Source organism: Mesoplodon densirostris, chromosome 4 (genome assembly GCF_025265405.1).
Source record: "Mesoplodon densirostris isolate mMesDen1 chromosome 4, mMesDen1 primary haplotype, whole genome shotgun sequence".
Lineage (NCBI taxonomy): Eukaryota > Metazoa > Chordata > Mammalia > Artiodactyla > Ziphiidae > Mesoplodon > Mesoplodon densirostris.
Genome location: NC_082664.1, coordinates 39,128,699 through 39,142,957, shown reverse-complemented (window position 1 = coordinate 39,142,957; position 14,259 = coordinate 39,128,699). Strand labels below are relative to the sequence as shown.

The 14,259-nt window shown below is 36.8% G+C and overlaps 1 protein-coding gene across 1 annotated transcript in view; it reads left to right on the top strand.

The window, feature by feature from the left end:
* SYNE2 (spectrin repeat containing nuclear envelope protein 2) overlaps positions 1-14,259 on the top strand; it is a 345,609-nt gene that overhangs the window by 168,309 nt on the left and 163,041 nt on the right. Inside the window, exons 34-45 of the mRNA XM_060096039.1 lie at positions 91-252; positions 2,043-2,144; positions 3,088-3,288; positions 3,653-3,824; positions 4,358-4,470; positions 5,677-5,879; positions 6,567-6,686; positions 6,785-7,076; positions 8,155-8,306; positions 9,235-9,544; positions 10,712-10,876; positions 13,557-13,898. Coding sequence (XP_059952022.1) covers positions 91-252; positions 2,043-2,144; positions 3,088-3,288; positions 3,653-3,824; positions 4,358-4,470; positions 5,677-5,879; positions 6,567-6,686; positions 6,785-7,076; positions 8,155-8,306; positions 9,235-9,544; positions 10,712-10,876; positions 13,557-13,898 — 2,334 coding nt within the window. The remainder of the gene's footprint in view (positions 1-90; positions 253-2,042; positions 2,145-3,087; positions 3,289-3,652; positions 3,825-4,357; positions 4,471-5,676; positions 5,880-6,566; positions 6,687-6,784; positions 7,077-8,154; positions 8,307-9,234; positions 9,545-10,711; positions 10,877-13,556; positions 13,899-14,259) is intronic.

The following is a 14,259-nucleotide window of genomic DNA, read 5'->3' as shown; positions in this document are numbered from 1 at the left end:
AATTTTATTTTAAAGTTGTGTTTGACTGAAACAATGGTTCTTATGCTTTTCACCACTAAATGTGTTACTTTTATTTTTTAATTATGGTAGATAAATGAGAAGACAGAAGACTACTATGAAAATCTTGGTCGAGCTCTAGCTTTATGGGACAAGCTTTTTAACTTAAAAAATGGGATTGATGAGTGGACTGAAAAGATCCTTCAAAAAATGGAATTACATCCACTGACCGAAGAGGAAAGAGAAAAGCTGAAGGTTAATTAAGCAGAAATAAAATATTTGTTCTTTTTGTAGACAGTTGACATTTTAATATCAAGTCTGCTTTCTTGAAGAGGGGTAGAGTAATCACAAAGAAATCTTTTATTTCTTTCATTATTCCTTGAGTGAGACCTGAATTCCATCGTTTTCTTTGTGGTATCCAGGAAGATGTTAGCAGGTATTATTAATCTGTGCTGTATACCTGAAACGAACACAACACTGTAAATCAACTATACTTCAAGTAAAGTAAAAAGATTAGAAAAAAACACAAGGCTGAATATCAAAATCTTTATAGAGCTTCAAAAGAGTCTAGTGTTTTTTTTTTTGCGGTACGTGCGCCTCTCACTGCCGCAGCCTCTCCCGCTGCGGAGCACAGGCTCCAGACGCGCAGGCCCAGCGGCCACGGCCCACGGACCCAGCCGCTCTGCGGCATGCGGGATCCTCCCGGACCGGGGCACGAACCCGTATCCCCTGCATCGGCAGGCGGACTCTCAACCACTGCGCCACCAGGGAAGCCCCGAGGCTAGTTTTTTAAAACAGTGATCTCAGGTTTTGCCATTTAGAAAGAATTAAACTTATCTCTTGTAATGAAATAATACCATTTGCAGCTACATGGATGGACCTAGAGATAATCATACTAAGTGAAGTAAGTCAGAAAGAGAAAGACAAATACCATGTGATATCACTGATATGTGGAATCTAAAATATGACACAAATGAACTTATCTACAAAACAGAAACAGACTCACAAACAAAGAGAACAGACTTGTGGTTGCCAAGAGGGAGAGGGGGCGGGGGAGGGATGGATTGGGAGTTTGGGACTAGCAGATATAAATTGTTATATATAGAATGGATAAACAACAAGGTCGTATTATATAGCATAGGGAACTATATTCTGTATCCTGTAATAAACCATAATGGAAAAGAAAAAAATAATAGAAAATATTTTTAAAGTTAAAATATTTTTAAAGTTATCTCTTTTAACTCTAAAAAGAATTCTTTCTATTGCTGGTTGTTTGCATATTATTAGTTTGGACCATATAAAATTACAATCTTTGTATGTCAAAAAACAGTTAAGTCTGGCAGTTATATGTGGTTCAGTGTAATATTAAAATGTATGTATGTGTGCATGATGGCTTTGCAGTATGTCACGTCTAATGTCTCAAGTCTCATTTTTTTTTCCTCTAATTTTGGTCACTTTATTCACTTTTAAATTCACATATCCATTTTTATACTTTTGGAAAAAGACTTTCAAAATGTGTGGAGATTTGTGAGTTTCCTGGGTATATTATGACAGTTGTGAAGTAAGATTTTGATTTTCTAAGTGAAATGAATTATCACTAAGTATCCCTTAAATTTGTCTTGAGATACAGGTTATTTAAAAATTTGAAGTTAAGGATTATAACGGCTACCGTGTGGGCCAAATTCTGCCAACATGGTGTGTGTGTGTGTGTGTGTGTGTGTGTGTGTGTTGGCTTTATATGTTTATGTGTATGTTTATATGTACAGAGCTATGAGATGTTATGCCTTTAGGCAGGCACTGCATTCTGCTGCGGTGCAAGCCTGGCCCCTCTCGTTTTATTGCTAGAGGGTTTCACTCAGTTATAACATATGCCTGATCCATGAAGACACTTAGTTTTGCAACTCCCAGGACTGTATCAAAAATCAAGTGATTAGGGGAAATTCAAAGGCTCTTTTAGTTTCTATATATTTTCAATAGCAATCAGGGGTACCAGAAAATAAGGTATAAAATAAAAAGATATTTTCCATTAACATTGTGTGTTTTAGGAAGAGTTACAAGTCCATGAACAAAAACCTTCAGAATTTTCTAAAAGAGTGGCTAAGATACAGTTCCTGCTTCAAAGCAGTGAAATACCTCTTGAATTACAGGTAAGAAAATTTTTATTTTAAAGTTGCAATTAAAGATTCTCTATATCCTCTAAAGTAATGCTCATAAACCAGAATTCTAAAACTTAAACCTAAAATAAAATTAGGATCATTACTTGATTCATCTTTAGTCATGTCCAACCAAATTTTTAAAAGCCAGCATAGTTTATTATATTTGTCCCATTTTAGAATGAATAATTTTTTGCAATGTCTTATTCTCATTTCATTTATTTCACAGGCCTCTTGTGCAGAGGGGGAGATGTTACCTTGCTTCCATGTAAAGTAACAAGGGTTTCCTCATAAGTGTCTTGGGCATAGGAAGGAGAATATGGCTCAAGAGATTCCAAGCTTATTAGTTGCTAGATGGAGTAACAGGGAGATTGCCCCAAGTGTGATTTTCTATTGTGTGAAGAGATTTGTTAGACTTTTATTTAAATCAAAGTGCAAAGTGCCTGAATATAAGCTCTGGAGTCAGACTTTCTGGGAGAGGGCCTGGCTCTGCTGTCAGCCAACTTTCTGATCTTGGTCAAGTTACTTATCCTTCTTAAGCCTGTATTTTGTATATAAAGTGCTTACCATGATGTGTACGTAATAAACACTTAATAAATGCTGGCTATTTAATTTTTTTTCTATATGTTTTCCAATAAGCACCATGAGATAGCACCTCAGCTGGTATGCTAAATAAAACTTGTTTTAAGGGGAAGATTCACTTAGTCTCTTAGAAAAAAATAAGAATGTCAATTTCAGTTTTTTTCACTTTACTGTTTTTCTTTAAAGGCAATGTTTGAATTGTATCAGTGATGTAGAACAAGGAAGAATCAGAAAGAGAGAAGTTATTTCACGTTGAAATGAAACGAAGTTTCAACTCATTCTCCAGCAGTGAAGTTGTCTTATAATCTAGTTAAATCAAGTCCATTACAGTACGTCATATGTTTCATGATTTCAGGTCATGGAGTCCTCTATTTTGAACAAGATAGAACAAGTGAAAATGCGTTTAACGGGAGAATCCAACTGCAGTGCACTCGGTGGCAGCACAGCTGAGTTAAGGGAGGATCTCGACCAGGCTAAGACCCAGATTGGAATGACTGAGTCCCTCTTAAATGCCCTGTCTCCTTCTGACAGCTTGGAGATCTTTACTAAACTAGAGGTACTTCCCAGCTACTTCTCTTCTGTGGTTCAGATTTATTTTCACACTTGTTTCTGATGGTCTTGTCCTCTTGAGGTTAATAATTATTATAAAAATAGTTAGTATAAAAAAATGAAAGTCTGGGGGAAAAACTCAGAAAAACAGTTTGTGTATATTTAACTGTTTCACCTTTGAATTGCTTTGTAGACAGTCATTATTTGATACTAAATTGCATTGCATTATACATTTACTAGCTAAGAGAAAGCAGGTCTACCCAATAAAAAATCATCTAGATTTCTATAGAAACAATGGATACCTAATATGTTTTGTGTAGATTGAGCCCATTTTTAAGACTTCAGTGTTGTCTGTTTGTTTATATATTTAGGAGATTCAACAGCAAATTCTACAGCAGAAACACAGTATGATATTACTTGAGAATCAAATAGGTTGTCTGACTCCTGAACTCTCTGAATTAAAAAAGCAATATGAAAGTGTCAGTGGTTTATTTAATACCAAAAAAAGTGTTTTGCAAGATCACTTCTCTAAGTTACTGAATGGTGAGTGCAATGTTTCTCTTACTGTGCCTCTGGGAATCTTGAGGTATGAATAAGTACTGTAAGCACAAAGGCTAATTAATCTAAGCTTCACTTAGAGATGGCTGCACACACTCTATTTAAGGAAATAATATTCAGATAAATCTTTTAGGAGCAAACACTCATTGATCTACGCCTATAGTAAATAACATCTCTTTTGTTCAAGCACCTGATCTTTTTCTTGTGAAGGAGAGTCACAAGGGTCCTCGTGTTTGACCTGCTCCCTGTTGTCCGAGTCTGGGGACATGCCTGGGAGCAGGCTGCCCCTGCAGGTGTCTCTGGGTGTCCTGTAGGCTTGGAAAGGAGGTTTGGTGTAGAAAATATGCCACAGTTATCACGTCGGCTCCATTAACCCTCAAAATTAGATTTTAGTTTATTATCACTTTACAGTGACTCATACCCATGGCATGGGAAGCAAGTTTCAAAATATTTTACTTTAACAAAGTTTGTGACGTCTTCCTTGAATGAATATAGCTTCTTTTGTTTTTTTCCTGCAGATCAGTGCAAGAACTTTAATGACTGGTTTGGCAACGTTAAAGTGGACCTTAAGGAGTGTTTTGAACCATCAGAAACAAAAAAGAGCGTGGAACAAAAACTACAAAAACTTTCTGTAAGAAGACACGTTTAAATTTCAATCAAAATTTATCAAAATTAAAATGCTGGAGATAGAACTATATATAAATAGATAGGACAGTAATTATTTTGACTTAGTAATTTCCCTACATAGAGATAGTATTTCCAAAAAAACCTGGCCTTTCCCCAAATACTGGGTTGGCCAAAAAGTTCGTTCGGGATTTTCCGTAACATCTATGAAAACCCGAACTAACTTTTTGGCCAACCCAAAAAGTTGGGTGTTTACTGGGTAAAGGTGTAAGTGACTTTAAAAGGTTCTGTTTTCACAGCTATTCTAAGATGCTGTTTAACTTAATGTTTGCTGGTGAATTCAGTTGTGTTAAAATCATATTTGATTTTAAAAAAAGACTTTACCTAATTTGGACTTTGAAACCCCTTTACTTTCTATACGAGATTGCTTGACTTTTTAAAAAGTTTTTTTCCCAGCCATATTTCTTTTAAAAATTGTAGTTGAACTGATGGAAGTGGGGAGGAAGATAGCCTGAAATAAAAGGCAATAATGTGGGCATTTCAGATGCGTATGGCACCTTTAATTCTTGATCACTTTATGGTAGATTATCAGGTACTTTAGGCTTTGGTGATAACTTATACTCTCAGACTTATCAGTGGCATTAAATGTTCCCGGTTTAATTCCTTGCTTTGATGCTACTATTCTTTATTGACAAAATCACCTTTCTTCTGCTTTTAAATTATAGTTCCAACTTTTTTTTTTAAGTTTTTTTAAAACTTTGCCCATTGCATGGATCTCAACAATTGATGCTCAAACCTTGAAACACAAACATTGAAATAAAATTCTGATTTGGACAAAGTTAAATAGAGAATACGCTGTGTAGTTTTACATACTGATTGCCAGAAAGGAGCAAGTATTTAGGAGAAGCTGAGCAGAGCCAGGATAGGAAAATGTGGCTTTCCCACTGACCCACATGGTGGCATCATTTTGCTTGATGTGATTCCCAGAAAGTCAGATGCAAATGCAAATGTACACACACATTCTAGAACCAATATAAATTGTCTTTTGATCATTTGCTATTGCACTTAGCCACCTCTCCATGGCAACTTCTTTTATATAGGATGTTATGAAGATGGCATGTCTATGTACCATCTTGGGAAAGTGTCACTGGGGTGGCAGGGACCATACTGAGACTTGCCCATAGGATATAATTGACTTTCTGTCTTTCTTAAGGATTTCTTGACTCTTGAAGGAAGAGGCAGTGAAATACAGCAGGTGGGAACTGTACTGAATCATGTGAAAAAGCATCTTCCCAAAGCACCTGTTAAGAAGCTTAACAGTTGGATCGTAAGTCAAGGAATTGAATTAGAAAAAATGGAGTCCATATGCCAGGCACGAGCAAAGGAGCTTGATGAGTGCTTGCAGCAGCTACTGAGGTAGGAAATAAAGATGATGTCTAATAGCATGTTTGCTAATGATATCTTCATACGTACTCTGCCTCAGTACAGCTAGCAGTGGGATACACGTACACACAAATTTCAAAAATAAAATATGTAGTTTCAAACCCAAGTTTGGCTCTAGGAATATAGAAGTTTAGAGAGTTCCTCAAATTATGGCCAAGGTTCAGGGAAGAGTCCAAAAATATTTTCTGTTTGTTTGTTTGTTTCATGTTCTTTATGATGTATATGTACGGCTCATTAGAATTCCACTATAATACATGTTATTATCATTCAGATTTTAATGTTACAAATTAAATTTTCTCTAAAGAAACCAAGAAAGAAACCAAAAAAATTTAGTAAAAAACCTGGTTGGCTCACAAGATTTGTGCCAACCTTCTCTTCAGATAAGCAGTTTTTGGGCCTCCCTGGTGGCGCAAGTGGTTGAGAGTCCGCCTGCCGATGCAGGGGATACGGGTTCGTGCCCCGGTCTGGGAGGATCCCATATGCCGCGGAGCGGCTGGGCCTGTGAGCCATGGCCGCTGAGCCTGCGCGTCCGGAGCCTGTGCTCCCCAACGGGGGAGGCCACAGCAGTGAGAGGCCCGCATACTGCAAAAAAAAAAAAAAAAAAAAAAGATAAGCAGTTTTTACTGATTTTATATTCCAATGTGTGTGATATTGTTTTAGACTCCAGGATGACCACAGAAACCTGAGTAAGTGGTTGACTAATCAAGAAGAGAAATGGAAAGAAATGGAAGGAACAAGAGAGGAAACTGAGCTATTTTGCCAAGCTCTAGCTAGAAAGAGGTATAGCTGATCTTGCATGAAATGTATTTCTGGGGAATATGGTTTCTCAAGTGGTGTCGTGGCTCCTATAAACTTTCAGTGATATTTGGAATTTACAGGGAACAATTCGAATCTATGGCCCAGTTGAACAACTCTGTGAAGGAATATGGGATTATTGAGGAAGAAGAAATAGTAACGGAATCAACACATTTGATCAATAGACACCAGACCTTATTGGGACAGTTATGTGAAATTGATGAAGAGGATAAGTTACCTCCTGCCAAGGACCAGAGCTTTAATGATCTTGCACATGATGTAATTCGTTGGATAACAGGGATTAAAGAGTCCCTGATGGTTTTGAATTCATCTGAAGGCAAAATGCCACTTGAGGAAAGAATCCAAAAAATAAAGGTATAACTGTGGAAAGTAACTTTCAGAGGTCAGAGTGAACTCTAATTTTGAAAAGATTTAGAGGAAAACGGCAAAGATTTGTTTTTTAATGGAAAATAGGATCACTGCAGATTGGTTGAAGGAATTCAGATGACTGAGCTTGCAAAAGAGAAGGGCTATGATGGATCTAAAATTATTTTAATGCATATAGAAGGGAGAAAGTATATCCTCTCTTTGTGGGAGCAATGTCCAGTTATTGTCCATCTTCACTGAGTGCAGGAGAAATGAAATTAAAACTATAAATTAGAGCTGCAGCAGGTGGAAATTTGCTAGGATGTTAAAAGAATGTATGTCAGTACATCAGAGGCATCGGCAATGTCAAGGTGAGGGCTGGAGAGGAACTCGTCTTCAGAGTGGATGTGTGTAGTTCCTAAAGGATATTAGATACTGAGCGGGTTGTGTGGTTCTTAATTTATCAGATACCGAGTGCAGAGGATGATGCAGTCAAGCCGTAAGGGTTAGTTTGGCATACTGAAGTAATCAGAATCATTTGGGGTTATATCTGAAAGGTTTTCCAGGGAAGGTGAATCTGGAGTAGTGTTTCCAAGAAGGGAGGAACTTGATTGTTTGGAGGAAAATAAAATTGCAGGGAATGAGAATTAATTACGTTGTGGTGGAGAAACAGCAGTTGGTTTGAGGGACTCTGCATTTTCCTGTGGGAAGCCATAAACCCAATCTTGGGTGTATAGAAGTGTCTTATTCAGGTTGTTACCCTAACTCTTTATTTATAAATAATGGTACAGATTGGAAGGAGAATTTGCCAGGGATTTTTTGGCATATAATTTCTTTGAGGGCAATTGAGAATCAAGAGAAGAGTAGGAATGCAATCAGATCAATGTGACAAATGCTTAAAGAGAACCAGTTCTATACAACGTGAAGGATGTCTTTGTATTTGGGGAATATATAAAAATGAAAGGGTAATTTTGAAATCTACTCTGCAGTTAGAATCTCTGAATAATGTTTATAAATAAAAACATATCATATGAAATATCCCTGAGTGGTATGAATGAGATTTTAAGATCTTTTTTATTTGATTTAGGAAATCATTTTACTAAAGCCTGAAGGGGACGCTAAAATACAGACCGTCGTGAGTCAGGCTGAGAGCAGCAAGGCTCCGATGGCTCCAAAGACCCTTTCTGATATCAAAAACCAGTGGGACAACACACTCCACTTAGCCAACACATATCTAAGGTAAAGGGCATGCCTTCACCACTTTCATGGTTTTTCATTGCACAATGAAGCCATAACAAGTATGTTTTGTCTGCCTTCTGGATGTGGATATAATATATCTGTTGGAGAGAAAGTAAGTAATATCAGGGGCAATCACAATGTTGAGGCAGAAGCGAAGAAGAATAGTCCTCTGCATCAGATATGAAACATGCTGTCATAACTTGGTGGCAGTGTTTACTTTGGCTGGTGCATCAACCCGTGGGGCCCTTGGTAACAAATTAACATTGTCTACCTCATTCCACCTTCAACACTCCCCTTCTGTACCAAAACCCCCTTTCCCCAGACAACCTCAGTATCTTCCTGGTTTACTGCAGGATAATTTATGCTTTTAAATATATATGCTAAGAGATTCTTAAATGTGTAAACATTGATAAATGTTGTCTGAATGTAATGGGCATAATTCTGGTGAAAATTCTTAATTCATATCATGTCTTAAATGATACATTTAATATTTGGTGGAAATGTAAATTTTATATTTTTCTAAGAAAAACAGATCAAAACAAATTTAAGCTATAGAAAGCATAAACTAGTTAGTTGACCAGTATACTGAATGCTTATTTATTTTACTTTTATGAAAAAGAAAAACATGGAATATTATAATTATATTTAAACAATAAAAACTGGAATAGTTTGAAATCTAAATTATTAAATATTTGTTCTCAGATCAAATTATGTGACAAAAAAACAATACTTTTTAAAAGTAATACTACAACTCATTTTAATCTTGATTTCTGAGCTAAACTTAGTGCTATTTAGAATGTTAGAATGCCAAAGAAGTTCCTGGGAGTAATGTACAGTAGTGTTATTTTAATGCTTTTTATAATAATGCATGTTGTATTATAAGATTTTGATGTATGATTTCATTTGTAAAATACTTTGTTAAATTTAGCCATCAAGAAAAGCTTCTGCTGGAAGGAGAGAAGTATTTGCAAAGTAAAGAGGATCTGAGATTAATGCTCACAGAACTAAAAAAGAAACAAGAAGTGGGCTTTGCTCTGCAACATGGTTTGCAGGAGAAGAAAGCTCAATTAAAAATTTATAAGAAATTCCTCCAGAAAGCACAAGATTTGACATCCTTACTAGAGGAGTTAAAATCTCAAGGAAATTACCTCTTAGAATGCACTAAAAATCCCAACTTTAGTGAAGAGCCGTGGCTGGAAATAAAGCATCTACATGAAAGTCTTCTTCAGCAACTACAGGTGAAATGGTCAAAATAAAATTTTAAATGATTGTCTTAATTATGCATAATTATGTAATATTTGTATATAGGACCATTGTTTTGTTCTTTTGGCAAATCAAAAGTTTTAAAAATTTTATCAATTTTAGATACAAATACTAACTACTCAAGATGGAGCAATCAATTTGGTCAGTTTTGCTAGAGAAATCCAGTGTGTATTATTTGATAATAGTGTTGTTTCCTGTCATCAAAGTTCCCCTCATAAGGGGTTGGAAGGATTAAGATATGTTTAGGCATCTTTATGTAGGTAACAGTGTCAAAGTTGTCCATGCAGCATCCATCTATCCATCCATTCATCTATGCTTGCATTCATCCGTCCATCCATTCACATATCCATCCATCTATCATCTATTATAATAGTTATGTCCATTATTCTGTATAAACCTTATCAGGGTTCTCCCTTGAGTCTTTCCACATGATCTGCAATAAAAGAATTAAGAGGTAAAATGTCATCTTGTCATGAGGCATATTATTCTCTTAAGAGAATTGTTTATAATTCTTTGCATACTGAAAGCCAGATTCAATATAAGGATTACCTGGATAAGAAATCTTGCTTATACAGATAGCAGGAGTTGTGTGGGTATAATCTTGCTTATACCCACTTGGCTGTAAGTTATTTAGTTTAATAATTGCTGTTCTTTTCTGATCAGGTGTAGTCACCTTATTTTCTTATTCCAGGGAGAGAAACTGAAGGTGGTTTTGCTCTTGAGTTAGGATTACTTTTTCCTAACACACAATTTTGGAGTTTGAGTCTTAGGAAAGGAATCTGAGGTTAGGTTGATTTCACATAGTCTCATTTCCAAGAGTGGGTACTTGCTTGTAGTAAGAAAGATAATTAAGGGAACTGCTTTGTTATGGGTGTTTGTGATTTGATGATATAATTTATAGTCATTTCATTTTGTAAACCTCTTGACAAATTGTTTTCGGGAGTGGAATGAAGGCATAGAAACATGGGGGAAACAAATATCTCAACGCTAAAAACTTTACTTAAGAACTCTGGATGATTTATGGCCATATTCCTTTTTCAAGATGAAACCTCATAAAACAAGTGTTTATGAACCATTTAATTATTTTCTGAGTGGGATAATTCAGGGACCTAATGCATGCATTGTCAATGTTTTATTTTTAGGATTCTGTGCAAAAATTGGAAGGCCATGTTCAAGAACACGACTCATACCAGGTTTGCATCACAGACCTAAATACTGCATTGGACTATATCTCCAAGGAATTTGTCAGTTTTTCTGATAAGCCTGTGGATCAAATAGCAGTTGAGGAAAAACTGCAGAAACTGCAGGTATTAAACAATGTCCAGACATGATAGACATTTAAAAAAATCAGTATTAATTACAACTTGACAAATGAGGGTCTTTGATCAAAAATTCAAATGGTGAAAGAAAAGAAATAAAAAAAGAAAAAATTCAAATGCTGAAAATGCTATTCAGATGACTATTGGATAAAGTCCTGACCAGTCATAAAAAGTGGAAGTGCTCTTTAGTGAGCAAATCCATTTATAATTTGAGTTGAACAGTACTCTGTGCTCTGGACCCTCAGAGACAATTCCACCCATGAGCAGTCTATAGCTCCTGGAGATCTTTGTTTTAGAGACAGCACAGTGATTCCAGGAGATACTGGGTATTCAAAGGATATAACGAATGCAATAAGACCTAGGGGGAAATGATTCAATTTTGCATTCTTCATCATGGGTGGATGGGAGTTGTATAATTTTCACCTTATTAATTTTCATACTCATGGACTACCTTAGAGGTCTCTGCAGATGTAGGGCTTTTAAAATTCTCAGCCTCACTTCAACCCCTCTCCTTATACAGTAAGGATTGCAGCTCTTTACCCACATTCTCAAAACACATTCCTTGGATGCTCACTGTTTGCACGGCCAACATAAACAGGCCCAATTGGCGTCCTCTAGAAGAAAACAGAGTAAAGCATTTTCTTAGCTGCTTCTTTCACAGTTATTTGACTGGAGATTGCATGGGGTGAGTCTCAGGGCAGCCCTGCTGGCATGAGCTTGGGAATTTCTTATCTCTTCTTTTTAGGAACCTGGGAATCAAGCAAGATTTCCCCTCCAGAACAGCTTGACATTGTGACAAGGCTACCTCCCTTTTAACAGTGATAATTTGACAAATGTTGAGGGCTCATCATGTCCAAGGCACTGTTTGGGTGCCTTGGATACTGAGAAAAGTGCAAGACACGAGCCTCACTCTGAGGAGCTCAGGCTCCTGTTGAAAAATTAAAATATAGCCTTCTGCTATAGCTAGAAGGAATCTCAGAAACCATCAAGTTCAGACTCCTCATTTTTTTTTAAAACACATCTTTTTAAAAATATTTATATATTTATTTGGTTGTACTGGGTCTTAGTTGCGGCAGGTGGGCTCCTTAGTTGTGGCTCACGGGCTCCTTAGTTGCGGCTCACCAGCTCCTTAATTGTGGCATGGAAACTCTTAGTTGTGGCATGCGTGTGGGATCTAGTTCCCTGACCAGGGATCGAACTCCAGCCCCCTGCATTGGGAGCGTGAAATCTTAACCACTGCACCACCAGGGAAGTCCCAAGACTCCTCATTTTATACATGATGAGCTGAGCTCCGGAGAGGCGAGGAACTTACAAGGTCACCCAGGTTAAATGACAGAGTGGGTCTACAACATGGGTCTTCTGACCCCACTAGACATCTCTCCTTGGGTGCCTCATAGTTATTTGTGGTTCAGCATGTCCAGAAAATAACTCATCATCTCCTTCCCTTTCTCTATACCCCGGCTCCCTACCAATGAGCCTGCTTCTTCTTCTCTGACTCTGTGGATATCTACACCATCTCTCTAGGCTGCCGGGTCAGAAACCTGGATATCCTTTCCCAGACTCCCCAGTCTAGACAGACATCAAGTGCTGTCTCTTTCATCTCTGGATTATCTCAACAATTTGTCCCTCCACTGTTACCCCCATTACTGCTTCATTAGAGCAGATCCTCATCTCACAGATCCCTGCGTTAGACATCTGAATGGGCTCCCTGCCTGCAGTATCACCCTCTCCAGTGCAGCTATCCCATGGCCACCTCGGGTCTATCCAAAATGCAATCTGGAACTCCCTTCTTCCAGCTAAAATGTTTCGATGACCTGTACATATTTGTTAGCATACACCTTTCCATATTCTGTTACAATTATCTGTTTATTTCTTTGTCTTTCTCACTAGACTATAGGATTGTGAAGGGACTGTGTTTTACTCATCTATGTAATTTCAAAACCTATCATAATACTTGCTGTTTGTTAGATGAATGAATGAATATTTATTGTATAGTCCATTAGAACAGTGACTAATAAATACTATATAGTTCACCTAGTAACTTTAAGGCTTATTCTATTTCAGTAGTAACATCAGTAGCTGCTATAGTTTATCAAATTCCTTTTGCATGTAGAGGTCTCAAATTAGCCTCATCCATTCATGCATTTAGTAAATATTGATTGAGTTTCTAATATATTTAAGATATTGCATTCGATAGATTGATTTAAACTTTGCTCTGAATTTTAAATATTAGCACTAGATTCATGCAGGCACACTCTAAATGATTCTTTTATTCTTTTTAGGACCTTGCACAAAGTAGGCACTTATTATTTAGTGTTTTGATTGTGTTTGATTTTAGTATTACTTGTATATTATGTAGTATCTTGAACAAAATATGTACTCAACAAATATGTGTTGACCATTTCCTACGTTCCAGGAACTGGTTGTGAAAATTTTCTTTGTTACTTCTTACACATTTCTAGCATCTTATAAAATCTGTTAGAGAATTTGATCTGGGCTGCTACATTGGTTTAAATTTTGCCCAAAGTTCCTTCTTTGTGATATGGGTTGATAAGTTTTATATACTTTCCACTAGTGAAGCAGAACACGCTATGATTTACAAAAGTCAATTAACTCTTGTGACAATTGAACAGTGATACTTTTGTGACAATCTTTTCTCCACTCACAGGAACTAGAGAATAGTCTCCATTTACAAGATGGCACATTAGAGAAGATTTTATCTTTAGCAAAATCCATCAAGCAAAATACATCTTCAGGGGGACAGAAGATTATTAAAGATGATATAAAATCACTTAAGTGTAAACAAAAAGATTTGGAAAACAGACTTGAATCTGCTAAGCAGGAGATGGAAAATTGTCTCAACAGCATTCTCAAATCAAAATGCTCAACAGAAAAGAGAGAAAAGTTTCCTCTGCCAGGCAGAGAGGAGCAGGTCACTTCTGATGTACAGGAGTCCACTGAGGACTCAGCTGCAGTGGAAAAGTTGGAGGAAGACTGGGAAATAAATAAGGTAAGTGCTTGTGATTACATCTCTAAGACATCGTGTCTGCGAATGAAGAGGTGTTGTTGGACTCTGAAAAGAGGGTTGTGAATCAAGCCTTCTGATTTCATAATTAAACCCTCCATCTGCTGGCTATTTATGATGCCCACTTGTCAAAAGAGCCCTTAGAAAACTGTCCAGGATTTCAGCAGTGAAATATTACTGTTCATCTGCTAGAAATGTAAGTCATCAATTTAGGTTTATTATTCTCTCTGATATGTAATCAGATACTGTTTCCTGGATCAGGAGCTCAAAGGCAAATTGGAAAAGGCAATAGAAAATGTGCTCTACCCACATTTCTTAGGAAAAAAATCCAACAGCCCTATTTTTT